We start from the raw sequence: 27711 nt of genomic DNA, 5'->3' as shown, positions 1-27711 counted from the left end.
TAGATGCAAGACCTCTCTTTCTGCCTCTGCTTCTTTATGTAACTCTGACTTTCAAGTAAATAAATCTTAAAAAAAAAACCACTCCAGTTCTAAAAATATTGAGCTGTTATTCTCTTTAGCAGTGCCGTGATAAAAAAATAGCTTTGACTATGCCAGAAAAATGAAATCAAATGCATAGAATGGTGTTGACTAGAATACATGTACACATTAATTCTTAAATATCAAGCATGACTTTAATAACTAGAATAAAACTAAGTCCAAATACTCAAACAAAAGAAGAAAGGGAGACATGATTCCAGACCTCGAAACCAGATTTTAACTTGCCTATTAACAACTTTAGAGAAAGTTGAAAAGGGGACAAAGAGGGGAAATGTAGAAAAGTATACACAGTATCCTATCATTGATATTTTTTTCAAAAGCACATACACAAGGATACTGGGTTATGCATAGACTCTCCATATGGATACCCTAGACACTAACAGGATGGGGATATGGGAAAGGAATATGGAGGCCTAGAGGCAGGGAGGAATAATTTTCATTGTGTAGCTCTTAGTACTAGTTTGCTTTTCCATTTTTTAAAAACAAGGTTCACATACTACCTCTTTAAAAAAAAGGTTCTGGTGGTAAGGGAAAAGTTTATTCTTTCTGAGTTCAAATTCAACCTCTAAGATGATTTTTAAAGGGAGATTGTTTATAATACAGTGAACTGATACTTATATGACTTGGTAGAAAAAGGTCTGTTCTGTGGGATCTCCGTCTAGCCTCTGCTACTATTTATGTGGGCTTTTTTTTTTTTTTTTAAAAGAAACCTAACACTATTGTTGTTTTAGAAATACAGGTAGAGAGAAAGCTTGACTTCTTTTTAAAATGTATTCAATTTTTGTTTACTTTACTTAAGAGGTAGGGGTGGTAGTTGTGGTGCAGTGGGTTAAACCACTGCATGGGAACACCACATCCCATATCAGGGTGCCTGGTTCAAGTCCCAACTACGCCACACTTCCTATCCAGCTTCCTGCTAATGCACCTGAGAGGCAGCAGATGGTGACTTAAGCACGTGGGTTCCTGTCCTCATGTGGGAGAGCCAGATGGAGTTCTTGGCTCCTTGCTTTGGTGTGACCTAGCCCAGCCCTGGCTGTGTAGGCATTTGGAGAATGAACTAGCAGACAGAACATCTGTCTGTGTCTTTGCCTCTGTCTCTCCCTCTGTCACTTTTTCAAACAAGTAAGTACATCTTAAAAGAGGAAGAGAGGAGGGAGGCAGAGAAACACAAAGAGCTCCCATCCGCTGGTCTCTTCACAAATGTCTACGATGGCCAAGGCCGGGCCAGGCTAAATCAGGAGCCAGGAATTCAGTCTAGGTTCCTCATATAGGAACCACACGTGGGCAGCAGGTAGAACTCTGGTGCCAGGCACTCAGGTATGGAAGGTGGATATCCCAATCTTTTTTTAAAAAGATTTATTTTATTAATTTGAAAGTCAGAGTTACAGAGGGAGGTAGAGACAGAAGGAGAGGTTTTCCATCTGCTGGTTCATTCCCCAGATGGCTGCAATGGCTGGAGCTGCACCGATCTGAAGCCAGGAGCCAGGAGCTTCTTCTACATCTCCCACGTGGGTGCAGGGGCTCAAGGACTTGTGCCATCTTCCACTGCTATCCCAGACCATAGCAGAGAGCTGGATCAGAGGTGGAGCAGCCGGGACTAGAACCGGTGCCCATATGGGATGCTGGCACTTCAGGCCAGGGCGTTAACCCACTGTGCCACAGCACAGGCCCCACATCCTTATATTCTATGGTGGGTGGCGCTGTGCTTCAGTGGCTTGTGCCGATGCCTAAATTGCAAGCATCCCATATGGGTGCCTGTTCAAATCCCAGCTGCTCCTCTTCTGATCTAGCTCTCTGTATGGCTTGGGAAAGCAGTGGAAGATGGCCAAATCCTTGGGCCCTTGCAACCACATGGGAGACCTGGAAGAAACTCTTGGCTCCTGGCTTTGGATCGGCTCAGCTCTGGCCATTGTGGCCATCTGGGGAGTGAACCAGCAGATGGAAGATCTCTGTCTCTCTCTCTCTCTCTGGCTCTACCTTTTTCTACAACTCTTTCAAATAAATAAAAATAAACTTTTTTTTAAAAAAAGAACTTGTCCACAAGGGCAGACATTGAGGAGTCCCTTGGTCCCAGCTGCTCCATTTCCAGTCCAGCTTCTTGTCAGTGCATTCTGGGAGGCAGCGCATCATGGCCCAAGTGCTCAGGTCCCTGCCACCCTGTGGGAGACTTGGATGGAGCTCCTGACTCCTGGCTTCAGCCTGGCCCATCAGGCATTTGGAGAGCAAACCAGTGGATGGAAATCTCTGTCTCTCTGCTTTTCCAGTAGGTGAGACTAAGTAAATAAACATTAGAAAAAAAGATACTAGGGACATTTACAGGAAAATAGGGGGATGACACACTCTGAGGCCCGTGGCTGTTTTGATCAGTCTTCACTCTGTCACTGGAGGACTTCCATGGGGAAGTGTTGGAGGCAGGTGGGACAAGTTAACTGTGATTAAGAGGTGAAAGGGATGGTACCTGTCTCTTGGCATTCCAAAAACATGTTAAAATTTTTTCTGTAATTTGTGCTTTAAGAAACAACAAAACAATTATTTAGAAAAAAATTATCTTATTTCTTAAAATATATTTTTCTGATTGAGAAGTAATACTTGGGGCAGGCAGTCGGGGCTCAATTAAGATGCCACTTGGGGCACCAGCATCCCATTATCAGAGTGCCTAGGTTGAATCCCAACTCCATTTCTGATTTCAGCTTCTTGCTGGTGCACACCCTGGGTGCATCCCATATGGGCACTGGTTCCTGTTCTGGCTGCTCCAGTTCTAATCCAGCTCTTTGCTATGGTTTGGGAAAGCAGCAGAAGATGGCCCAAGTGCTTTGGCCCCTGCCCCTACATGGAAGACCTGGAAGAAGCTCCTGGCTCCTGGCTCCAAATTAGCCCAGCTCTGGCCATTGTGGCCATTTGAGGAGGGAACCAGCAGATGGAAGACTGACACTCACTCTCTTTCTCTCTCTCTCTCTCTCTTTCTCCCTCTGCCTCTCTGTAGCTCTGCCTTTCAAATAAAAATAATAATAAATTTATAAAAAGCTATAGGTGCTGAAAGATGAAGTTGATTACCTTTCTCCTTCATTTCATATAGTATAAAAAGTTGATTGGGGCCGGTGTTGTGGCAGAAGAGGTTAAACTACTGCCTGTGACAATGTCAGCATCCCATGTGGGTGCTGGTTTGTGTCATGGCTGCTCCACTTCCAACCTGGCTCCCTTTTAATGCATCTGGGAAAGCAGTAGAAGATGGCCCAAGTGCTTGGGTCCCTGCCACCCATGTGGGAGACCCAGATGGAGCTCTAGGCTCTGACTTTAGCCTGGCACAGGCCTGCTGTTAGGGCCATTTGGGGAGTGAACAAGAGAATGGAAGATATCTCTCTGTCTTGTCACTCTGCCTTGCAAATAAATAAAATCAATCTTTTTCTTCTACTTTTTCCTTATGCAAGGTCTCTATCCTGGGTCTGTTAAAGACTCTGTCAACTAGTTCTGGGGCTATTTGCTGCTGAATTGCAACATCATACTGCTGAACTTTCTTTTTGGTGTCAAAAAAAGAACAGGTTTATCTTGTTGCTTCTCCTGAAAATCCAGCAGATGGAGCTCTGACTACTGTTTCAATTTTCTTAGCTTCTGCAGCCCTTCTTCCTCTTCTTCCTCCTTTTTTTTTTTTTTTTTAAAGACTTGTTTATTTGAAAGGCAGAGCTACAGAGAAAGATTGAGAGAGAGAGAGACAAAGTCAGAGAGCTTCCATTCCAAATGGCCGTAACAGCCAGAGCTGTGGCAATCTGAAGCCAGGAGCTTGGGGTGCCCGACTTGAGCTGTGGAACCCTTGTGGGCCCGGGGGCAGCGCAGTGTTTTACACCCCTGCTCCCCTGCCTTGGGGGACACCAGTACTTCCAGATGCAGAGCTGGGGCTGCCAGCAAGGGTTGTTGAGCTTGCGCTGACCCCACTGGTGGAGCTGGGCCTGGGCCAGTCTGCAGGCTGCCACACTCAAGGCAGCACCTCCTTCCCACAGCGCAGGGCCAGCACACTCTCCCCACCTGCTCCCACATCCTGCTTCCAGAATGAGTAACACCCAGGTCTGCTGTCGGGAGGCAGGTCTGGGAGAGCGGGCGTGGAGCAAACAGGCTGGGTCCTCGCCCCTTATCGCCAGTAGGAAGGGGTGGGCACACTCAGATCAACAGTGCCTCTCGCCTCCCTCACAGTCAGACCTGATCCAAAAATGGCGTTTCTGGAAATCTGGGCTAAGACGTAATAAAAGGGGAGGAGTCCAGAGGCAGCCAAGGCTGACTGAGGTGTCCCCACCGCAGCCACTGACAAACAGGGGAAGTGCCACCAGTTCCCACACGTTAGCAGGGTAGAAACGGTAGCCAATACAACCTTTTGAAATGAATTTTCCAATGATCGTTTTTAATGACATGAAGAAAAGAGTAGGAAAATCATACGGTATAGTGTTCACTACCTTTAAACACTGGAAAACTCAGGTGCTAACGGTGATTATCCCAGACTGTGGGAATTGGAATGATTTCTCCCCCTGCTTCCTATTTCTCTGTATTTTCCTTGGTCATAACAGCAATGAGCCTGTGCCACTCTTGTAATCAGGAAGTTCATTTTAGCCATTAAAGGCGGGGCGGGGCCGGGCGGGGAATGCCCTTTCTGACACTAACAGTGCCTAGATTGAACATCACACAGGTGGGCAAGGTGTGGCCGTCTTCTTTATGGCTGTGTCCCAGAACCTAGAACACAGCCAAGCACATAGGAGGTGTTCATTCCTATTTGACCACTGGTCATCTGTAGCAGACAAAAACCACCCTTTCATAAAGGTGTCAGCAACGGTACCAACCTCAGCACAGTGGTTTTGTGAAACAGGCACAGGACGTTTGACCTTCCCCCGATGAATGCAGGCTCCGGCGGGGCTCCAGGATGGGGAGAGCAGACAGCAGGGCTGCCGCTTTATCTCTTGGCCCCAGTCGCCTCCAGTAAAGAACTGAGTGCTGTTGTTCCTGGTGAAAAGGACCTTTATTTCCTTGTGCAAGTGAACACTTCAAGTCTGGCTAGTCACACTTGGGCGAGTCCTGCTCACACAAGAACTGGGGGTAGAAGAGGTACTTTAAGTTGTACTCATTTTGGGCAAAGCAGTGGGCAATCTCCTGGTCACACTTGCACATGAGTTCCTGGCATTTGTCCTCTGTGGGCCCTGGAAGAAGAGGGAAACTGAGGTCAGAGCAGGGACCTGCACGCTTGCAGGGAAACACCCAGGGAAGCCAACAAAGCTGGAGACAGGAAGGGGCAGGAATGGCACGTGGGGCACTGGACCGTTCCCGCACGTGGCCCTCGGCAGGCAGGTGGTGTCAGGCCCACTTCACAGCAAAGCTGTTGAGGTTCCACATGGCAGGCCAACATCCGAGCCCCCTGTGGCTTCTCCACGTCAGTGTTAACACTGGTCCATCTGGGGACTCACGTGGTAACACAGCAGGTGCCAGCAAGCCTTGCTGACCAGGTTTGGGATGCCTGCTCTGCTACGTCCTTGCTCTGTGAGCCCCAGACCTCATCTGAAGTGGATGCACTCTCACTTAGCGCCGTTATTGGGCAGCCTGGCTGAGAAGTGTACGAAAAGTGCCCGACACGGGGCGTGGCACTGGCTGGGAGTACTTGGTGCATTTGGCTCTTGCCTGCATGTCTCTGCCTCCTTTCTCCAAGTCTCTGGGAGATGCTCCTTCAAGAAAAAGAGCTTCCTTTAGGTGATAGTCATGTGCTGCATCTCATCCCTCCATCCAAGGTAAGTCTCCTTACTTGGGAATTCCATTCCTAAAGACTCCCTGATTGGAGACACAGACTCAAAGACCATAGTAATGGGGGATTTCCATACCCCACTTTCAGCAATGGACAGATCAACCAGACAGAAAATCAGTAAGGAAACAGCAGAGTTAATCGACACTATAGACCAAATGGACCTAACAGGTTACTACAGAACTTCCCATCCTGCAGTCTAGGAATACAAATTCTTCTCACCAGTTCATGAAACATTCTGTAGGACAGACAACAGGCCACACCATAAAGCAAGTCTCAGCAAATGCAAAAAAATTGAAATCATACCATGCATTTTCTTGGATCACAATGCAATGAAGCTGGAAATCAGCATCTGAGGAATCTCTAGAGCATATGCAAACACATGGAGACTGAACAACATGCTCCTGAATGAACAGTGGGTTATAGGAGAAATCAAAAAACTTCTGGAAACAAATAAAAATGACAAATCAAAACTTATGGGGTACAGCAAAAGCAGTCTTGAAAGTTTATAGCAATTGGTACCAACATCAAGAAATTGGAAAGGCACCAATAAGTGAGCTATCAATGCATCTCAAGGATCTAGAAAAACAACAGCAAACCAAACCCAAAACTAGTAGGAGAAAATAAATAATTAAAATTAGAGAAGAAATCAACAAAATTGAATTTAAAAAACAATACAAAGGATCAGTAAAACAAAGAGCTGGTTTTTTGAAAAAAAAAAAATAGACAAAATTGACAAACCAACTAACCAAGAAAATTGGCCCAACTAACCAAGAAAATGAGAGAGAAGACCCAAATCAATAAAATTAGATATGAAAAAGGAAGTGTAACAACAGACACCACAGAAATAAAAAGAGTCATCAGAAATTACTACAAAGAACTGTATGCCAACAAACTGGGAAACCTAGAAAAAATGGATATTCTTGGACACATACAACCTACCTAAATTGAGCCATAAAGCCATAGAAAACCTAAACCACCCCATTACCAAGATGGAAACTGAATCAGTAATAAAGACCCTCCCAACAACAACAACAACAAAAAAGCCCAGAAATAGATGGCTTCAGTGCTGAATTCTATCAAACACTTAAAGAAGAACTAACTCCACTTCTTCTCAAGTTATTCAAAACCATTGAAAGGGAAAGAATCCCCTCTAATTCTATGAAGCTGGCATCACCTTAATTCCTAAACCTGAAGAATATAACACAGTGAAAAAGAACTACACAAAAATCCTCAACAACATTCTGGCCAATCGAATCCAACAACACATCAGAAAGATCATTCACTGGAACCAACTGGGATTAATCTTTGGTATGCAAGGATGGTTCAACATTTGCAAATCAATCAATGTGATATATCAGATTAACAAATTGAGGAACAAAAGCCATATGATTATCTCAATAGATGCAGAGAAAGCCTTTGATAAACTACAATACCCTTTCATGGTGAAAACTCTAAGCAAATTGCGTATAGAAGGAATATTCCTCAACACAATTAAGGCAATGTATGACCAACCCACGGTCAGCATCCTATTGAATGGGGAAAAGCTGGAAGCATTCCCACTGATATCCAGAACCAGACAAGTATGCCCACTCTCACCACTGCTATTCAATATAGTCCTGGAAGTTTTAGCCATAGACATTAGGCAAGAAAAAGAAATCAAAGGGAGTCAAGATGAGAATGAGGAAGTCCAACTATCCCTATTTGCAGATGACATGATTCTATATACAGGGGATACAAGAGACTATTGGAACTCATAGAAGAGTTTGGTAAAGTAGCAGCATATAAAATCAATACAGAGGCCGGCGCCACAGCTCAATAGGCTAATCCTCTGCCTGCAGCACCAGCACCCAGGGTTCTAGTCCTGGTTGGGGTGCCAGATTCTGTCCCGGTTGCTCCTCTTCCAGTCTAGCACTCTGCTGTGGCCCGGGAAGGCAGTGGAGGATGGCCCAAGTCCTTGGGCCCTGCACCCACATGGGAGACCAGGAGAAGCACCTGGCTCCTAGCTTCGGATCAGTGTGGTGCGCCGGCCGCAGCGGCCATTGGAAGGTGAACCAGTGGTAAAGGAAGACCTTTCTCTCTGTCTCTCTCTCTCTCACTGTCCACTCCACCTGTCAAAAAAAATCAATACACAAAAATCAATTGCCTTTATATGCACTGACAAAGCTAAGGCTGAAAAAGAACTTCTAAGATTGATCCCATTCACAATAGTTACAAAAAGAATCAAATGTCTTGTAATAAATTTAACCAAGAATGTCAAAGATCTCTACAATGAGAATTACAAAACATTAAAGAAAGAAACAGAAGAAGATACCAAAAAAAAAATGGAAAAATCTTCCATGTTCATGGATTGGAAGAATCAATATCATCAAAATGTTCATTCTTCTGAAAGCAATTTACAGATTCAATGTTATACTAATCAAAATACCAAAGACATTCTCAGATCTAGAGAAAACAATGCTGAAATGCTTATGGAAACACAGTAGACCTCAAATAGCTACAGCAATCTTATACAACAAAAACAAAGCTGGAGACATCACAAAACCAGATTTCAAGACATATTATAAGGCAGTTATAATTAAAACAACCTGGTACTGATACAAAAACAGATGGCTAGACCAATGGAACAGAATAGAAATGCCAGACGTCAATCCCAGCATCTACAACCAATTTATAATTGACAAAGGAGCTAAAACCAATCCCTGGAGCAAGGACAGTCTCTTCAACAAATGGTGCTGGGAAAATTGGATTTCCACAGTAGAAGTATGAAGCAGGACCCCTACCTTATACCTTACAAGAAAATCCAGTGGATTAAAGACCTAAATCTATGACCTGACACCATCAAATTACTGGAGAACATTGGGGAAACCCTGTTAGACACTGACACAGGCAAAGAGTTCTTGGAAAAGACCCCAGAGGCACAGACAATCAAAGCCAAGATAAACAAATGGGATTGCATCCAATTAGAAGCTTCTGTACTGCAAAAGAAACACTCAGGAAAGTGAAGAGGCAACCCACAAAATGGGAGAAATTATTTGCAAACCATGAAACTGATAAAGGATTAATAACCAGAATATATGAAGAGATCAAGAAACTCCACAAAAACAAAGCAAACAGCCCAGTTAAGAAATGGGCCAAGGGGCCGGCACTGTGCCATAGTGGGTGAAGCTGCTGCCTGCAGTGCTGGCTTCCTATGTGCGTGCCAGTTCAGGTCCCAGCCATTCCACTTCCAGTCCGGCTCTCTGCTGTGGCCTGGGAAAGCAGTGCAGGATGGCTCAATTCCTTGGGCCCCTGCATCCACGTGGGAGACCTGGAGGAGGCTCCTGGCTTTGGATCGGCATTGCTCCAGCTGTTGCAGCCAGTTGGGGAGTGGACCAGTGGATGGAGGCTCGCTCTCTCTCTCTCTCTGCCTCTCTTTCTCTGTGTAGCTCTGACTTTCAAATAAATAAGTAAATCTTTAAAAATAAAAAAGAAATGTGCCAAGGACTTAAACAGACATTTTTCAAAAGAGGAAATCCAAATGGCCAACAGACACATGAAAAAAAGTTCAGGATCACTAGCTTTCAGAGAAATGCAAGTCAAACCACAATTAAGTTTCACCTCACCCCAGTTAGAATTTCTTTCATATAGAAATCAACAAACAACAAATTCTGGTGAGGATATGGGGGAAAAGATACCTTAATCTGCTGCTGGTGGGAATGTAAACTGGTAGTAAAACCACAACCACTATGGAAGACAGTATGTAGATACTTCAAAGCCATCCCACTCCTGGGAATTTACCCAAGGGAAATGAAATCAGTAAATAAGAGTTTTCTGTACCCCCATGTTTATTGCAACTCAATTCATAATACCTAAGACATGGAATCAATCCAAATACCCATCATCAGAAGACTGGATAAAGAAATTATGGGATATGTACTCTATGGAATACCACACAGTGGTAAAAAAAATGAAATCCAGTCATTTACAACAAAATGGATGAATCTGGAAAACATCATACTGAGTGAAATAAGCCAGTCTCAAAGGGACAAATACAATATGTTCTCCCTGATCTGTGGTAACTAACAGAGCACCTAAAAGGAAATCTGCAGAAGTGAAATTGACACTTGGAGAAACAAGGACTTGAACAGTCCCTGTCTTGACTTTGGAGGAACAGTTTCTTTTTTTTTTCCTTAATGGAGATTTGGCATGGGAATGGGAGAGGAAGGAGGCGGTAGGGTGGGAGTGCGGGTGGGAGGGCGGGTATGGTGGGAAGAATCACTATATTCCTAAGGTTGTACTTGTGAAATTTGTATTCATTAAATAAAAGGTTTATTGGGGGGGGAGGAGGAGACTCCCTAATTGGGCTTGGAATGATTTTGCAGTCTTCAAGTCACATAGAAATCTCATCTAGAAGATATATAATGCCTTAAACAGCTATGGATGCATCCCTTAACCATGTCACCACTGCCTTCTGGTGTGGGCATTTAGTTCTTCACATTAAAAAAAAATCCCCACCATTAAATCCTTCCAAGTCCCTTCAAGAGGCACAGTGAGGAAGCAGGAGCTCTGCAGTCAGCCAGCTTCGTGCCTTTGGAAACACGGCAGGTGCGGCTGCCACTTGTGATGCCGCCATCCCATACCCGTGCAGTTTGGGTATTGGCTACTCTGCCTCCAGTCTAGCTCCCTGCTGACGCATTTGGAAAACCGGTGGAAGATGGTCCAAGTGCTTGGGCCCCAGCCACCTATGTGGGAGACCTGGATGGACTTCTGGGCTCTTGGGTTCAGCCTGGTCCAGTCTTGGCTTGTGGCCATTTGGGGAGTGAAGCAATGGATGGAAGATATCTCTCTTCTCTCTCTCTCTCTCTCTCTCTCTCTCTCTCTCTCTCTCTCTCCCTTTCACATAAATACATCTTTAAAAAAAAAAAAAGGACATCACTTCATCCGTCCTGGACTCAGTTTCCTCAAGACCACTATGGGGATAACAACAGTACCTACCCAAGGGCTGCTGGGAGAATCAAAGGGCCAGATCAGTAAAATGCAGGGCACAGAGTTGGGACGAAGGAAGTGGAAACTCCTTCCTTCAACTGCCAGCTGATCTCCGTGCACGCTCTTGGAGACCAGAGGGAGAGGAGGCCTACGGTGAGATGGCTCACCCGCTTCTAGGAAGAGGAGGCCCAGAGTGGAACAGTTCACTGGCTTCTTCATAGGGAACACGGCCAGAGCGCATGCTAGGACAGGTGAGGCTGTCAGTGTAGGCAGAGGGCCTGAGACCCTCGGAGGACCACCTGTCCAGGCCCGCGCAAGGACTGATGAAAGGAACTTAGGTGTGTGATTAAACAAGGCTTCTCACATTAGCTCAGGATCTGGCAGTTTTATTTTTTAAATATATATCTTTTAATAAAAATTTATTTATTTAATCGAAAAACAGAGAGAAATTGATCTTCCTTCTGCTGATTTAATTTCCAAATGGCCACAATGTCCAGGGATGGCCAGGCCAAAGCCAGGAGCCAGGAACTTCTTCTTGGTCTCCTTCATGGGTGCAGGGTCCCAAGCCCTTGGGGCATCTTCCACTGCTTTCCCAGGCACATTAGCAGGGAGCTGGATAGCAAGTGGAGCAGCCAGGACTATATGGGATGCCAGCACTCTAGGCAGTCCCCAAGAATTACAGTTTCAAGAGTTCTATTTTCTTTTATTTTTCTTTCTTTCTTTCTTTCTTTCTTTCTTTCTTTCTTTCTTTCTTTCTTTCTTTCTTTCTTTCTTTCTTTCTCTCTCTCTCTCTCTCTCTCTCTCTCTCTCTCTCTCTCTCTTTCTTTCTTTCTTTCGGATTTATTTCATTTATTTGAAAGGGAGAGTGATAGAGAGATAGAGACAGAGACCTTCCATCTGCGGGCTCACTCCCCAGATGGCTACAACAGCCAGGGCTGGGCCAAACAGAAGCCAGGAGCTTCTCCTGGGTCTCCCACAGGGTGCAGAAGTGCCATCTTGCACTTCTTTCCCAGCTGCGTCAGCAGAGTTGCATTGGGAGTGGAACTGCCAGACTCAAACTGGCATCCATGTGGTTGCAGTGCCATACGCGGTGGCTTACCTGCTGTGCCACGACACTGACCCACGAGTCCTCGTTTAAATAACCTCCCTTGGGCAGTGGTGATGGCTCAGGGAATTGGGTTCCCGACACCTACGTGACAGACCTGGATTCAGTTCCTTCCTGCTCTTGATTTCAGCCTGGCCCAGTCCCAGCCACTGGGGGCAGCCGGGGAGTAGATGGGCACTCGCTGTCTGCTTACCTCTCTGCCTCTCAGATAACTTTAAAAATTCAAATACCCTCCTTTTAAAATAATGTCAGTTATTAAATAATTTAGTTATACTAACATTCATTCACATACAATTCCATCAATGTCATAAATAGAAAATCAAAATATTGAACAACAAATATAAGGAACCAATTAAAAAAGAAACCTAAGCACAAACATCAATACCAAAAACCCATGAAGATAAAAAAGTGTCATATCAGTCTAGTTACATGCTTGAAGTCTGTGAACCCCCAAGTTGGGGCATGTTGTTTAAATATAGAGAGGTTATGGGGGCTGCCACCTGTAGTGTCGCCACCCATGAGTGCCAGTTCGAGTCCCAGCTGCTCCACTTCCAATCCAGCTCTCTGCTATGGCCTGGGAAAGCAGTGGAGGATGGTCCAAGTCCCTGGGCCTCAGGAGCTCCTGACGCCTAGCTGTTGCCCCCATCTGGGGAGTGAAGCAGCGGATGGATGACCAACCTCCTCCCTCTCTCTCTCTGCCTCTCTGTAACTCTGCCTTTCAAATAAATAAATCTTTAAAAAGAGAGAGAGAGAGAGGTTAGGGAGTGTAAGAGGTCTAACCCCTCTAACAGACTGTTATAGTTTATACTGAAGAGAAAAATAAGAGGTACCAAACATGTTGCTATGTTCTTTAAAATTATGCATGTCAAACAGAAGGTAGAAAAACACCAGAAGCTTAGCGAAGGGCTGTCTGTGTGTGGCGTCTGTGGGATTCTGGCTCTTGCACCTGTATGTTTTGTAATTTCAAGCTTTGCGACCAGATGATACTTTCATCGTGGAAGAATCGATCTTATTAACAAAACTTGCAGAGTAACCACCCCAAGAATGTAACGTACAGGGGTTAGGATGCCACTTGGGATCGCCGACATCCCACATTGGAGTGCGCAGGTTCCAGTCTGGGCTCCACTTCCGACTGCAGCTACCTGCAGACACACACTCTGGGAGGCAGCAGGTGATGGCTCAAGTACCTGGTTCTTGCCACCCACCTGGAGACCTAGACAGAGTTCTGGCGCCCAGCTCCAGCCTGGCCCAGCCTGACTGGTGCAGTCATGTGGGAAACCACAGATGGGAGCTCTCTTTCTGCCTTTCAAATAAAATAACTAAATAAATACTCTTTGAACAAACAATTAATGTACAGTGTGTTTGAGCTAAACACAGTGGCAGCTCCTAAAGGAAGTGACTTGTGAGACTTTTGGTTGCCTTCTTTCCTCCTAATCTTTATTAAGCCCCCCCCCCCATTCTCTCCTTCCCTACCCCCTACAAATAAGCATAATCTACACTTTTACTACACTTGATCTTAGCCAAAAGGCCGAGAAGCGATATAATTTACACTTTTAAAATGTAAATTATACATTAATTAAATGATACATACAAATGCCCCTTCACATAGTTCTCTATTCCCCCCTTCAGCTGTCCACCCCACCCCCAGCCCTTCTGCCATGTCAATTCTAGCAAAGCCTCAAGTAAACCATTTGCCTCAACTATTTAGGACTCTAGGATACAAAAACCCTCACAGAAACGCACACAAATCTGTGAGCACCCCTGGTCTTTGCAGCCATGTGTAGCAGCTGAGCAGGAAGTGGACAGAGTAAAGCACATTCATGTCATGGACCCAACGGACTCAACCAAGGGGGCACTCGCCAAGGTCTGCAGACATTTCTGCTTGTCACAACAGGGTGAGGAGGTGCCACGGGCATCAGGTTGGTAGAGGCTAGCAAAGTCCAGGAGGTCGTCCCACAACCAAGAATCATCTGGCCCAAGAAGCCAATGGTGTCAAGGCTGAAAACACCTGCCAACGGATTCCTAACTAACAAGCATTAAAAGAACGGGGGTCACGTACACATTCTACGATGTCCAAGACACGGTGGTAAGTGGAAAAATAAAAAAGAAACAAAGAAAATAGAAGCGGTGTAATCTCAACAGAAGTGTGTGTAGGGCTGGTGCTGTGGTGTAGCGGGTAAAGTCTCTGCCTGCAGTGCTGGCATCCATATAGGCCCTGGTTTGAGTCCCAGCTCCTCCATTTCCGATCCAGCTCTCTGCTAAGGCCTGGGAAATCAGTAGAAGATGGCCCAAGTCTTTGGATCCCCGTACCTGTGTAGGTTACATGGAGAAAGCTCCTGGCTCCTGACTTCAGATAGGTGCAGCTCTGGCCGTTGTGGCCAATTGGGAAAAGAACTAGCAGATGGAAGACCTCTCTCCCTCTCTCTCTCTGCCTCTCCTCTCTCTGTGTAACTCTGCCTTTCAAATAAATAAATAAATCTTTAAGAAAAAAAAAAAGTAAGACTTGCCTACATGGTTCCATGGCCTCAGGAACCCAACAGAATCACATTGTTCAAGAAGAATAAACACAGTGGGTGGGCGGTTGTGGCACAGCAGGTTAAGCTGCTACCCCAAATGTCCACATCCCATATCAGGGGGCTGGCTGGAGTCTCAGCTGCCCTTTTTTTTTTTTTTTTTTTTTGACAGGAAGAGTGGACAGTGAGAGAGAGAGAGAGATACAGAGAGAAAGGTCTTCCTTTTCCGTTTGTTCATCCCCCAATGGCCGCTGCGGCTGGTGCGTTGTGCCCAGCGTACTGCGCTGATGCTAAGCCAGAAGCCAGGTGCTTCTCCTGGTCTCCCATACAGCTGCAGGGCCCAAGCACTTGGGCCATCATCCACTGCATTCCCGGGCCACAGCACAGAGCTGACAGGAAGAGGAGCGACCGGGACAGAATGCAGCGCCCCAACCGGGACTAGAACCCGGGGTGCTGGCGCCGCAGGTGGAGCATTAGCCTAGTGAGCCGTGTCAGCTGCCCATTTTCAATCCAACTCCCTGTTACTGCATCCAAGGAGGCAGTGGTTCAAGAGTTTGGGCCCTGCCTCCCACGTGGGAGACCCAGATGCTAATTGGATCTCCTGGCTTTGGCCTGCCCTGGCTGTTGCAGACATCTGGGAAGTGAACCAGCAGATGGAAACTCAATCTTTCTCTCTTTTTCTCTCTCTGCTGCTCTTTCAAATACATGAAAATAAATGAATAAACATTTTTAAAAATCCAAAGAATCACAATGTGAAAGAAAAAATAGCCACCACGGGTTAAGCTTACAATTAAGGCCTGACAGTAAATATTATTATACCCTCAAAAAATGTAATGTATTTGTCAGGTCCATAAATGGAAAATGGGCAAAACCTGTAAACAAACAACCAAGTTCAGAATATCCCCAAACAGAGTAAGAGGATATTTTTAGCGAAAAAATGCATAACAGATACCTTGGTTCTTTCTGTTGGGTTCGGGAAGGCTGGCCCTGTAAACAGGCATGGACCCCACCAGCACACACGGCAGTAAACGGTCCACAAACATTCGCACGTGAGTAAGAGCGAGCAGAACAGGCCGGTTGAAGGGAAAACAAAGATCTTCAGCAGCTATCCCAATCAGGCCTCACTTCACCTCCTCCTCTCTGTCCACACTAGAAGGCGGCAGTTTAAGGACGAGCTACTTCCTCTCCTATGGGCCTCAGTTTCCCCAACGATAAATGACATGTTTGAAACATGACATCAAGAGATTCTCAGGCCTCAAGATAGAGATTATGTCTCCACGTTAACTCGGCTTTGCTCTTATGCCAAATCCTAATGCGCAGTGCGGGAACACGACCCAGGATCTGCGTCCTCCCAGGGGGCAGGCATCTGGGACCCAGGGTGAAGATGCTGCTTCTATGCCCACCTGGATCAAAGGGCCTGGGTCTGTGTCTTGGCTCTGCTTCCAATTCCAGCTTCTCACTGACACACCCCCTGGGAGGCAGCAGGTGATGGCTCAGGTACTCAGGTCTCTGCCAGCCTTGTGGGAAACGTGGACTGGGATCTGGGCTCCTGGCTTTGGCCTGGCCCGGCCCTGGCTACTGCAGGCATTTTTAGCTGAACCAGAAGATAAAAGATCTCTCCTTCTCTCTCTCTTTTCTCTTTCTCTCTTTCTCTGCCTTTCAATAAAAAAAAATGAAATAGGACCCCTTATCTCACTCTACAAATTAAAATTAGTACAAAATGGATCAATTGGGCTGGCGCTGTGGCTCAATAAGCTAATCCTCCGCCTTGCAGCGCCAGCACACCGGGTTCTAGTCCCGGTCGGGGCGCCGGATTCTGTCTCGGTTGCCCTTCTTCCAGGCCAGCTCTCTGCTGTGGCCCGGGAGTGCAGTGGAGGATGGCCCAAGTGCTTGGGCCCTGCACCCCATGGGAGACCAGGATAAGCACCTGGCTCCTGCCATCGGATCAGCGCGATGCACAGGCTGCAGTGCGCCAGCCGCAGCGGCCATTGGAGGGTGAACCAACGGCAAAAGGAAGACCTTTCTCTCTGTCTCTCTCTCTCACTGTACACTCTGCCTGTCAATTGCCTAAATGTGAGTTAAAACTATAAAACCATTAGAAGAAAACAAAAGGGAAAACTTTGATGACCTTGGATTTGGCAACAGATTCTTAGGACAACAAAAACTCGAGCCACTAAAGGCAAAACAGGTAAGTTGGTCTTCATCACAACTAAATATATTTGTGCACCAAGTTCATTAGCAATAAAATTAGGACAGCCTACAGAAGTCAAGAAAACATTTGCAGATCACAGATCAATTTCCAATATCCAAAATGCAGAAACAACTCTGACAACTCAACAACAAAAAGACAGAAATGCAATTATAAAGGGACAAAGGGGCAGCAGGCATGTGGCCTGATAGCTAAGACGCCTGCGTCCCACCCTGGAGGACCTGGGTTTGATTTCTGGCTCTGGCCTCTGATTCCAGCTCCCTGCTAATGCAGACCCTGGGAGGCCGCATGACGGCTCCAGCTACTGGGTTCTGCTACCTTGTAGGAGACCTGGATGGAGTTCCTGGCTCTCAGCTCTGGCCCCAGCTCAGCCCCAGCCATTGCAGGCATTTGGCCAGTGAACTAGTGGAGGGGAATTTGTTTCTCTCTTGTGGGGAGCAATCCGGACTGGACTGAGTTACTGGAATTAAGACTTATTCTATGCATCTGCTCTCCCACAATATGGCGCTGGGAGAGAAGTAAACAGCTTCCGCACAGCTGCCTCCAGTTCAACTAATAAACTGTAGGACTTGCTCCTGATTGGAGAGCAGCGTACTCGGCGTGTGGGCAGCCGAGTTGGGATTGGCGGAGGAGGACTATAAAGGAGGAGAGAGACGGCATGCACCAGGAACATCTAAGGGGAACATCTAAGGGAACACCTGTGCAGCCCCCGAGAAGAGCCGGCCGGCGGTGTGCCGCTCCCCTGCGGAAGTGGGGAATGCGGCCAGGGGGAACTGCCCTTCCACGGAGGTGGAAGGGATAGTAGCCAACCCGGGAAGAACCAGCAGCAAACCCGGGGAGGGCCGAGCAGCAGAAAGAACAGCGCAGGGTCCTGTGTCGTTCCTCCACGAAGAGGGGGAGCGACACTCTCTCTCTCCCTATTTCTCTGCCTCCCAAATAAACACTTTCAAAGATGGACAAAGGATATGAATAGAAATTTCTCCAAAGATACAAGAGTGGCTAAGAGGCACATGAAAACATGCGCAACATCATCAGTGATTAGGGAAAAGCAAGTCAAATGACACAACGAGATCCTGCTTCACACCCACCAAGAAAAATCCAAACTGCAACACAGCAGCGCTCACAAGACTGCTGAGACCCTGGATCCCTCACGCGTGCTGGAGGCACTGTGCAGCGTGGTGAACCAGCCGGAGGTTCTTCAGAAAGCAACGCAGACGCCCTGTGACTCAGCCAGTCTCCTCCTGGGCACACATTCCACAGAACTGCAAACAGGGACTCACACAAACACTTGCTCATGAGTGTATGCAGCTGTGCTGTTCACAACAGCCAGGAGTTGGAAACAACGCAAATGCCCATAACTGAATGATGGGATAAACGAAACAGCACATTCATCACAGTGGAAGATGATTTCCCCATCAGAGGGCCAAAGTGCCAAGGCCTGAAGATGAATGAACTGCAGAAACAAGATGCTAAGTGAAAGAAGCCAGACTCGGCCTGCTCTGCGGCTCACTAGGCTAATCCTCCGCCTGCGGCACTGGCACCCTGGGTTCTAGTCCCGGTTGGGGCACCGGATTCTGTCCCGGTTGCTCCTCTTCCAAGCCAGCTCTCTGCTGTGGCCTGGGAAGGCAGTGGAGGATGGCCTAAGTCCTTGGGCCCTGCACCTACATGGGAAACCAGGAGAAGCACCTGGCTTCGGATCAGCATGGTGCGCCGGCCGCAGCAGCCATTGGGGGGTGAGCCAACGGAAAAGGAAGACCTTTTTCTCTGTCTCTCTCTCTGTCTACTCTGCCTGTCCAAAACAAAAAAAAAAAAAAAGGAAGCCAGACTCAAAAGACTCCTATTGTCCCTGATTTCTGTGAATATCCAGACCAGGTAAATCCCAACAGATGGAAAGCCAAGGGCAAGGTTGCCAGGTGCTGGTGGGGGTGGGACAGAGGAATGGGGACTGTTTGCTCAATGGGGATGGTTTCTTGCTTTCTTTTCTTTCTTCTTTTTTTTTTTTTTAAAGGTTTATTTACTTATTTGAAAGGCAGGGTAAGAGAGAAAGAGAGAGACAGAGATTTCCCACACAGCTGCAACAGCCGGGCTGGGCCAGGATGAAGCCAGGAGTCACGAACTGTGTTCCTGCTTCCCTCCTGGGTGGTAGGGACTCAAGTACTTGAGCCCATCCCTTGCTGTCTCCCAAGTGCAACAGCAGGAAGCTAGATGGGAAGTGGAGGTACTCCGATATGGGATGCAGGTGTCACAAGCAGCGGCTTAACCTGCTCTCCCATAATGCCTGTGCACAGGTGGGCAGTTTTTTGTTTTGTTTTTTTGAGAAAAGGTGAGGAAAACCTTTTGATGCTGACTGGATAACATTGAGAATTGACCAACTGGATTGTACACTTAAATGGCCAATATTACATTTACTTCCAAATGAAAAAAAGGGATGGAACCATTCGTCTGGGTCACTTCTATCCTCAGATAACTTCAAGTGTCAGGGCCCAAACTCTGCCTTCCCTGCATTCTGCCTGCATTGTTACTTGCTTCTGAGTTTTTTTTTTTTTAATTGATTCAATTTTTTTACTTTTTTGGTAGGAACAAAACATGGAAAATTATCAACCATCAGAAGATCTCAAAAATAAATCCCCCATTCCTTTCCCAATCAGTGTGTTAAAAAAGAAAACAAAACAAAAACAGTAAAGTTGCTCTGAGCAACACTTAACATTTTTAAGTTTTTGTTGTTCTTTTAACTTTAGAAATGACTGGTTATGTAAAATGGATCCTGGATGTTAGAATGGAGTATGGAACAGTTATCCTCATTAAATACAAGTTGCTTGTGGTGAGACGGAGAGGGAGAGAGAGACTTTTTTTAAAAGCCAGAATTAAAAGTAGGTATAGCCGGCACCGTGGCTCATTTGGCTTATCCTCAGATTGTGGCGCTGGCACCCCAGGTTCTAGTCCCGGTCGGGGCGCTGGATTCTGTCCCGGTTGCTCCTCTTCCAGTCCAGCTCTCTGCTGTGGCCTGGGAAGGCAGTGGAGGATGGCCTAAGTCCTTGGGCCCTGCACCCGCATGGGAGACCAGGAGGAGGCACCTGGCTTGTGGCTTCGGATCGGCTCAGCGCACTGGCCGTAGCAGCCATTTGGGGGGTGAACCAATAGAAGGAAGACCTTTCTCTGCCTGTCTCTCTCACTGTCTAACTCTGTCAAATAAACAAAATAAAATTATTATTATTTTTTTTTTTGACAGGCAGAGTGGACAGTGAGAGAGACAGAGAGAAAGGTCTTCCTTTTGCCGTTGGTTCACCCTCCAATGGCCGCCACGGCTGGCGCGCTGCAGCCAGCACACCGTGCTGATCCGATGGCAGGAGCCAGGTGCTTCTCCTGGTCTCCCACGGGGTGCAGGGCCCAAGCACTTGGGCCATCCTCCACTGCACTCCCTGGCCACAGCAGAGAGCTGGCCTGGAAGAGGGGCAACCGAGACAGAATCCAGCGCCCCAACCGGGACTAGAACCTGGTGTGCCGGCGCCGCAAGGTGGAGGATTAGCCTAGTGAGCCGCGGCGCCGGCCAAAATAAAATTATTTTAAAAATGAAGCAAAAGGATTGAAAGAGATGGCTGTTTTGTTTGGTGGCTCAGAGTTAGAGCTATGTCTATGCACTGCCCCAAATCCTGTGCTGGTGCACTCTCAGTGTGTCACCCTCCCTGGAGGGGCTGTGTCTCGTCATTTCTCCACGACATCTGCTGTGCACGAGTCACCACTGCACTGTCACGTCCTTTTCTTAGGAGATAGCCCTTATCTCTGGCCCTGGTTTACAGATAAGAAAACTAGGGCTCAGAGAACTCAGCACTTGCACCAGATCTTACAACTAGAAAGAAACCCAGGCAGAATCCGAATCAATGACTGTGATGTCGACCACTAGGCCAGTGTTTGCCAACTCCCATGTTCACCAGGACAGCTACGGTTCACGTGAGACACAGAGGAAGCGCTCCAATCACAGCACGGCTCTTCATTCTGACAAGCAAAGGGTTCACGCTCCCCTCCTTCCTGAAACATTCAGCCCTTTGGTCGATCTTCCGCTTTCCCAGAAATATTTCCCTTTCATAGCAAAATCATCAGGGCAATGACATATGGTAACTGACACCTGGCCTCAATGCTAGACAATGGAGCATGGTGGGGACTGCAGCAGATGGAAGAGAGAGGTCAGGCCTATAAGTGGCAGCCCCCTCTAAGCTCCAGCCAATGGGTTCTCCTGGGCCTGGTGCTGTTAGCGCCTCCAACTTTCTTTTATTATTTATTAAGATGATGATGATGGTTGTTAGTTTATTTATGCGAGAAGTACAGAGACAGGGAGAGAAAGACAGACAGGTATAGAGAGTTCCCATCTGCCGATTTGCACCTCAAATGCTTGCAATGACCAAGTCTGGGCCAGGTGAAAGCCAGGAGACAGGGACTCCATCCAGGTCTCCCATGTGGATGGCAGGGACCCAACCACTTGAGCCATCCCTCACTGCCTTCTAGGGTCTGCATTAACAGGAAGCTCGAATTGGGAGTAGAGCTGAGAATTGAAACCAGGCACTCCGATATGGGAGATGGGTGTCCTGAGCACCATCTTTACCCTTAGGCCAAATGTCAGACCTTCCTTTATAACTTTTAATTCACAACTAATTCACAAAGGCATTCTCTTTGTAACAACTGGAACATAAAAACAACTCAAAGCTGCCTTCTACCATTGCCTCCCTCAATCTGATCCTGTCCCCAGAGACAACCACAGCCATCCTTAGTTTGGAGAGAATCCTTACATACCTTTTTCTGAATTTTCTATGTGCCTATACATGGCCACAGAAAGCCATATGGCTTCTACTTCTCAAGTTTCTTTTCTTTTCTAAGTACAGGGGTGTTATACTGGCAAAATCATTCTGTAGTTAGTTTTTTCTCTCCACATCTTCCTATGCTGGCAGGAAAGTCCACCTTATCTTTTCTCCAGATTGTAGTCATGGGTGTGTTTACCCAGGCCTCTGCGGATGGGCTTGGTTGTTTACACCAGGTGTCATTGCTATCTTTTTTCATTTAGTCTAGACAGCAGAGAAAGGGGTTGTTTTGTTTGCCAAGTGCTCTGCATCATTTACAAGAGATGAACCCACAGGGTGGCCCGTGGAGAGCTGAGAGCTGTGGAATGTTATCACAACAAGGGCACACGCTCCTGGGCAGCGCCAGGGTGCTGGGGGACGGCTGGTGTGGGCAGCGCAGAGGACTCACCACACAGGACCTGCTGACCGACACACTCCCAGGGGTAGTGCTCCATCTTGGGACTGCAGCCGGCCTCTTCGGCTCGAGCGTAACAGCAGTCGTGGCGGTGGCAACACCTATGGGCAGCAGAGAGCAGACCTGTAAGTGGATGCAGGCAGGGTGCCCTCGTGGCCACCCTCCCTTGCTGGGACTACGGGTGAGTGAAGATTATCCCCGTCTGGGAGAGAACACCACTGGTCCCTGCGTGTCCTGCACTGACCCCGTCCCTGCAGCATTCCTGAGCCTGGTCCCTGCCTGCTTTACTCTGAGTCTCTGAGCTCTAACCCTGGGGCCTCCTCTCTGTTCTCAGAGGGCACCAGGCCCCGCCCCCACTCGCCCAGGTTGTGCCCTCTGCCTGGGATGACCCCATCCACTCTTCATCCTTTTGGACCAGCCCAACCACCAACCCACACCCCAGGATCTCAGCCCGGCTCCTGCTGTCTCACTTGGCTGTGGCCGCGCCCTTGTTATGCCCTCCCATAAAACACACCTCCCTCTCTTCACTGCACTCATTAAAAACCCTGCTCATGTCTGCAGCCACGGTGCCTCCAGCTCTGCCCAGGCCCTGACATGTCATCAGGCCTCAGTAAACTTCCCCTGAACAATTCCGTGAGGAACTCCCCCAGTTTCCCCTATGCCTGTCAATCATTCATTCATCCTCCCATTCATTCATCCCCTGGCATTCTCTCCATCCACCCACCAGCCTCACTCGTGGAGCTCCTGCCCTGCCCTCTGGAAGGTAGGGGAGACAGGTCACCAGATACGTGCACAGCGAGGTGCGAGGTAAGCAGAGGGGACCTGGGAGGCCAGGGGAGGGGCAGACCCAGCAAGGCTTCAGGGAAGACATCTCTAGGAAACATCACCAAATTGTGGCGGCAAGCAACCAGAGGCAGGAGCATCCAAGGCCCGGGGAGAATCAAGACCTCTGCGTGACAATCCCAGCTCCCCATCTGGGTCTTTCCTCAAGGCCTTGACTAGCGGGGACCCTCTAGCCTGGGGGCACAAACGTGCACTCACCAGTCGACGGCATCGCGGGGCTGGCCGTGGCCGCCCAGGCCACAGAAGCAGCCGTAGTCGACATAGGCCATGGGGCTCCGGGTGCCGACACAACTCACAGTCCCTGCCAGGTCCAGAATCCCACGCCGGTGCACATGTGACCTCCTGGAGGCTGGGGTGGCTGGGGAGGGTGGGGGTCAACAAAGGTCAGAGGTCACTGACAGGGCCTCCTTGGCCCTAGGGAGGGCAGTAATGTGAGAAGGGCATTGCAGCTTCACTCCTGGGTTTGAACCTGCCTCCCTAGCTGTGGACACATCACTATCTTCTCTGTGCCTTGGCTTCTTCACCTGTGAGGTGGGGGATGAGGCGGCCTCAGCTCACAGAGCGAAGTGAGGTAAGGCCTGTCAGGCACCTGGCACGTTCTGCTATCAATATCCTCAAGGCAGCCATGAAAGGAGAAATGAATCAGAGGTCACAACAGGTTGTGGGAGGTCCTACCACTGGGCCTTTGCACAGACTGGTGCTGCTCCCGGGAAGGCCCTGCCAACCAAGCCCCTGCACCTAGCACAATCCGACTGTAAGCCGGATTTGTGTATCAAATTGCATATGAAATGTTCATCCTGCCACCTATGCAGGAACCGGGCATCAGGACGCTAGCTAGCATCCTTGTCACTGGGGAGGGCTCCTCTGTGGGGCTTCCCAGTCCCTGGGCCTGCCCTGGGCCCCACCCTCCTTCCCCTCTAGACACTGGCCTGGAGATGGTTGAATCTCCTCCTCTTCACTGCCCACACACAGCTTCCTCCCAGACGGGGTGCTCCTTAGGCTGTACCCATCCATGTCCCCGTGTCCCGACACAGCTCAGCTACACAGCAGGGCCCAATCAATGCATCTGACAGGTGAGGAAGAGGAGGCCAGCTGTGGGGAAAGCGACTCCCACACTCCACAGCCAGCAAGATTCTGAGCTCAGCCTGCAACACCGGCTTCTGGCTTGCAAAGCGCTGCTCCTTCCTCCTGGCCCTGGAACAGCAGGGGAGGGAGGCTGCCAGGGTGCCAGGCCTAGGGGCATTGGCAGCACAGCGGAGACTCGGGCCCAGGGTGGCCTGTTTGTGGGGAGGCTGCTGGACAGAGAGCCAGTGCGCTGGGGGCTGAGCATGCGATTTGTACCTAGAGCATGTGTCCCTCGCTCAGACTTTGGTGAGAAATCCAGATCAAGTTTAACTCCTGCTTATTTTTTTCACATGAGGAACCAGGAGCAGCTTCACATTGGGAGATGGAGATGAATCCATAGGCAGCAAATGTGAAAATGAGCTCAGGGTTCGGAGCCTCACCTTGTCCTCACTCTTCCAGCAGCCTCACCCCTGCCTCCAACCTTCCATGGCTCCCGTGGAGTGTGGCTAAAGCTCAGGGGTCTCACTGTACCCCAAGGCCCTGCATGGGTCACCCCCCACTTCAGTGTCCTCTCTGTGCACTGACACTTGTCACATATGCCTTCTGCTGCACGTGCCCTCCCTCCACCCTCCGACAGCTCCCAGCTGCCTCCTCCTGGAATCTGCCTCGCCTACTCCGGTGACCATCACTACCTGTGCTTCTGTCTGCATATTGGGGTTGGGGGAGGCTCTAGTCTGGAAGTCCTGGGGAGAGAACCCTGGCACAGAGGCAGCGGCTGTGTGGGCAGGTCCTCTGCAGCCACCATTGAACACTAGACTCTCAGCCCCCTCCCACAGGGTCCTGGTCTCAACTCCACACACCAATGCTGTCCCCAGGTGTTCTTCAACCTAGCATGACCACTTTCTGATATCTCAGAGCCTTTGTCTCTGGAGGGCCCAGGCATGGGGCGGGCACCCAGCCCTGGGTTTGGAACCAAGGAAAACTCCCTTTGTGCCAACATAGGTGGAGCAGGTCATGCTGGGGTCTGTTTGCTCTGTCTGCCCGCGTAGGCTCTTCATTGAATGCCAGGGCTTCTGTGGCATCCGATGTCCCCAGGTCTCTGACTGTATGTGTATGTGGACGCCCACTGGGCACCTGCATGTGCCCTGGGGCTGTCTCAGGTGTCCCTGTGCCACGTGAGCTTGGGCTGCTATCAGAGGAACTTGGCTGGTCTGCAGCTGGGCTCTGTCCGTGAACCTGTGCAGCAGCTGTGCACGTGAGTGCCCAGGTGAGTCTGGGGGCTGCTCCCTGTGAGGATCACCAAGGGAACTCTCCAGGGGTGGGAGAGGAGGGGACAGCATGATTCCCCCACCCCCGAGCCAGGTCCCTTCTGCCCCTGCTTCTCCCACCCTGTGGTGTCCACCTGGTGATCTTACCTGAGACCCGGGGATAGGTGACAGGGTCACTGCACAGGACCACCACAGAGGGTGAGAAGGGCTCCAGGGCTGGTGGGTGGGGTGGGGTCTGGGACGGGCTCTGACCCCTTGGAGGAGTGAGTGAAAGGCAGGACTCTAAAGAGGGCTGAGGGACAGGGATCCTGGATCCCTGGGAAAGATGCAGGGAAGGGCATCAGAAGAGAGGGTTGGGGGCAGTAGGGAGGGCCGCGGGAGTCTCTGGAGCCTGCTTTCCCACTCACCCGCTGTGCGTCCAGGCCCGGGTCCCAGCGGCGGCAGTGGGAGCAGCAGCAGCAGCAGCAGCAGCATTGGCGAGCACAGAGGTAGTGGACTGTCGGTGGCGGCAGGTGTGGAACTATCCTGCCGGCTGCTGTAGTCACCCAGCCTGGGGCCGACCCCCACCCAGGCCTCCGAACAGCCCCGCCCCCGGCCTCACCTTCCTGGGCTGGGCGGAGCCAGGCAGGGGCGGACACCTGGGGCCAAGCCCAGCACACTGATCTCAGCCTCTGGGACTGGGATGTGGTGCTTCCATCAGGAGAGTCAGGCTCTGCGATGCCTCCACGGAGCAAAGAAGCACAAAGGTGCTCTGTTGCTGGGACCTGCAACCCCTGCCTGCTCACCTGGGCGTCCAAAACAAGCAAAAGACTTGGGCAAAGGGTAGTGCTGAATTTACCTAACAATGTTTTTAGAAAGATTTCATTATGTGAAAGAGTTATATATAGAGAGCAAACTAAATAAAAAGAACCTCCATCCACTGGTTCGTTCCCCAAATGGCCACAATAACTGCAGGTTGGGCCAGGAGTCAGGAGCTTCATCCCGGTCTCACACGGACGGTCAGAGCCCAAGTACTTGGGCTATCGTCCATTGCTTTCTCAGGCCATAAGCAGAGAGCTGGGTCAGAAATGGAGCAGCCATGACTCAACCCACCATCCATATGGAATGCCTGCGGCTTAATCCACTGCACCACAGCACTGGTCCCAACCTTAACCATTTTCAATGCAGGAAACTGCTTCTGACACCCTCAAAACTGACTCCCCACAATCTGCCCACCACCCCCACCATCACCACCCCCACCATCACCACCAGCACTATCACCACCACTACCATCCCCACCCCCACTATCACCACCACCACTATCACCACCACTATCACCACTGCAGCCAGAGATTAGCCTGCGATCACCCCATGGGTTCTGGTGACAGGCAGGGCTGCAGGCTGCACAGAGAGGCAGAGGCTGCCTGAGCCAGCCCAGCATCTCACTCCCTCCTGCCTGTCCAAGGCCCATAAAAGACCTCCACCAAGGGACTGAGCTGAGGACAGTGTAGACAGTGGGCACTCAATATTGACAAGGGATGACAATTATGGTGCACAATATGTGTTCCCTTTTAGCTCTTGGAGCAGCGGGTCAATCAGTTACCCACTTCTGTTAGTGTGGCCTCGTCACTTATCTGAGTAGCCCCTGAGGACAGGTTAAGGGCCAGCTCCTCCCTCCTCAGCCACTGTCTGGGGAAGACAGCAGCAGCCGAGGTGATGTGGTGTCTGCAGGCGTCTATGGTGAAGATGGTGGTGCCAGCACTGGGTCTGGGGACTTCTCAGCACCTCAGCCCTTTGTTATTCCTTGCAAGGAAAACCCTGGGGCCAGAGAAGAGGAGAGCCCAGAGCAGGGGAACTGAGGGTCCTCGTCATTTCCTCCTTGCCTCTCTCAGGCTCTGTCTGTGGAAATCCAAGGCCTTGGTCCCCGTGGCTGTGACACTGTGGACTCAGCGTCTCTCTGCTGGGGTGTGAGCCCCTCCAGGCAAATCCAGCCTCATTGTCTAGCCCACTGCAGGTCCTCAAGAAAAGCTTTTCTGTATAGGTTATGGATTTGCGGTGGTCCAGGTCTTGGGGCTGCAGAGCCTCAGTGAGCTGTGTCCATTAGGAAATGGGGCTAACTCAGAAGTCGGGGCTCCCCTGGCCTCTTTGCCCATAGCCCTCCCTGCCTAGCATGGCCCCCAGCAAATGGTCATGTGCACTGGCTCAGTATTGGCTTTGAAACTGAAGCCTGAGGAGAGCGGGTTGCCCATTTGACAGGTGACAAAGCTGAGCTCAGAACAGGGACAGGCCAAGAAAGGAATGAGGGAGACAGAGCTAACCATGAGGCTCACCCTGTTTTCCATTCAGTCATCCTCTCAGCCCCCAGCAGGGGCTCACCACAGCTGCAGGACCAGGTCCTGTGCTGGGCTAGAAGGGGACCGGCCACACTTTCTGTCTCAAGATGCCCATCTGGGGCTGGAGGGACAGGCTGAGAGCTTGGACAGTGTTGGCTGTGGGTGCCCTGAATTGGGGTGCGTATTCCCTGTGGTTGCTGATAGCAGAGTCTGGATCCAGGACTCTCAGGCATGTATATCCAGGGAGCTGAGGGAGTAACTGGGAGAGCGGAGGAGGAGAGAGGAAGCCACCACAAGGGACAGCACACAGAGGGC

General features: G+C 49.3%; 1 protein-coding gene and 1 non-coding gene across 2 annotated transcripts; both read right to left on the bottom strand.

Annotated features, from left to right (window-relative positions):
* Positions 1-4994: 4994 nt before the first annotated feature.
* LOC100341685 (group 10 secretory phospholipase A2) lies at positions 4995-25671 on the bottom strand. Its single transcript, XM_008257757.5, has 4 exons — positions 25492-25671; positions 22950-23109; positions 21903-22009; positions 4995-5276 (listed from the first exon to the last, which is right to left on the bottom strand). Exons 1-4 carry the CDS (start codon positions 25556-25558, stop codon positions 5134-5136), a joined length of 477 nt encoding a protein of 158 aa, XP_008255979.1. The 5' UTR covers positions 25559-25671; the 3' UTR covers positions 4995-5133.
* On the bottom strand, positions 13300-13482 carry LOC127491498 (U2 spliceosomal RNA). The gene has a single exon (XR_007920221.1). It is a non-coding gene; the product is annotated as a U2 spliceosomal RNA (small nuclear RNA).
* Positions 25672-27711: the final 2040 nt, after the last annotated feature.

Source organism: Oryctolagus cuniculus, chromosome 19 (assembly GCF_051225735.1).
Source record: "Oryctolagus cuniculus isolate XC-2025 breed Fujian yellow rabbit chromosome 19, ASM5122573v1, whole genome shotgun sequence".
NCBI classification, from domain to species: Eukaryota; Metazoa; Chordata; class Mammalia; order Lagomorpha; family Leporidae; genus Oryctolagus; species Oryctolagus cuniculus.
This window is presented reverse-complemented; position numbering and strand designations above follow the sequence as displayed.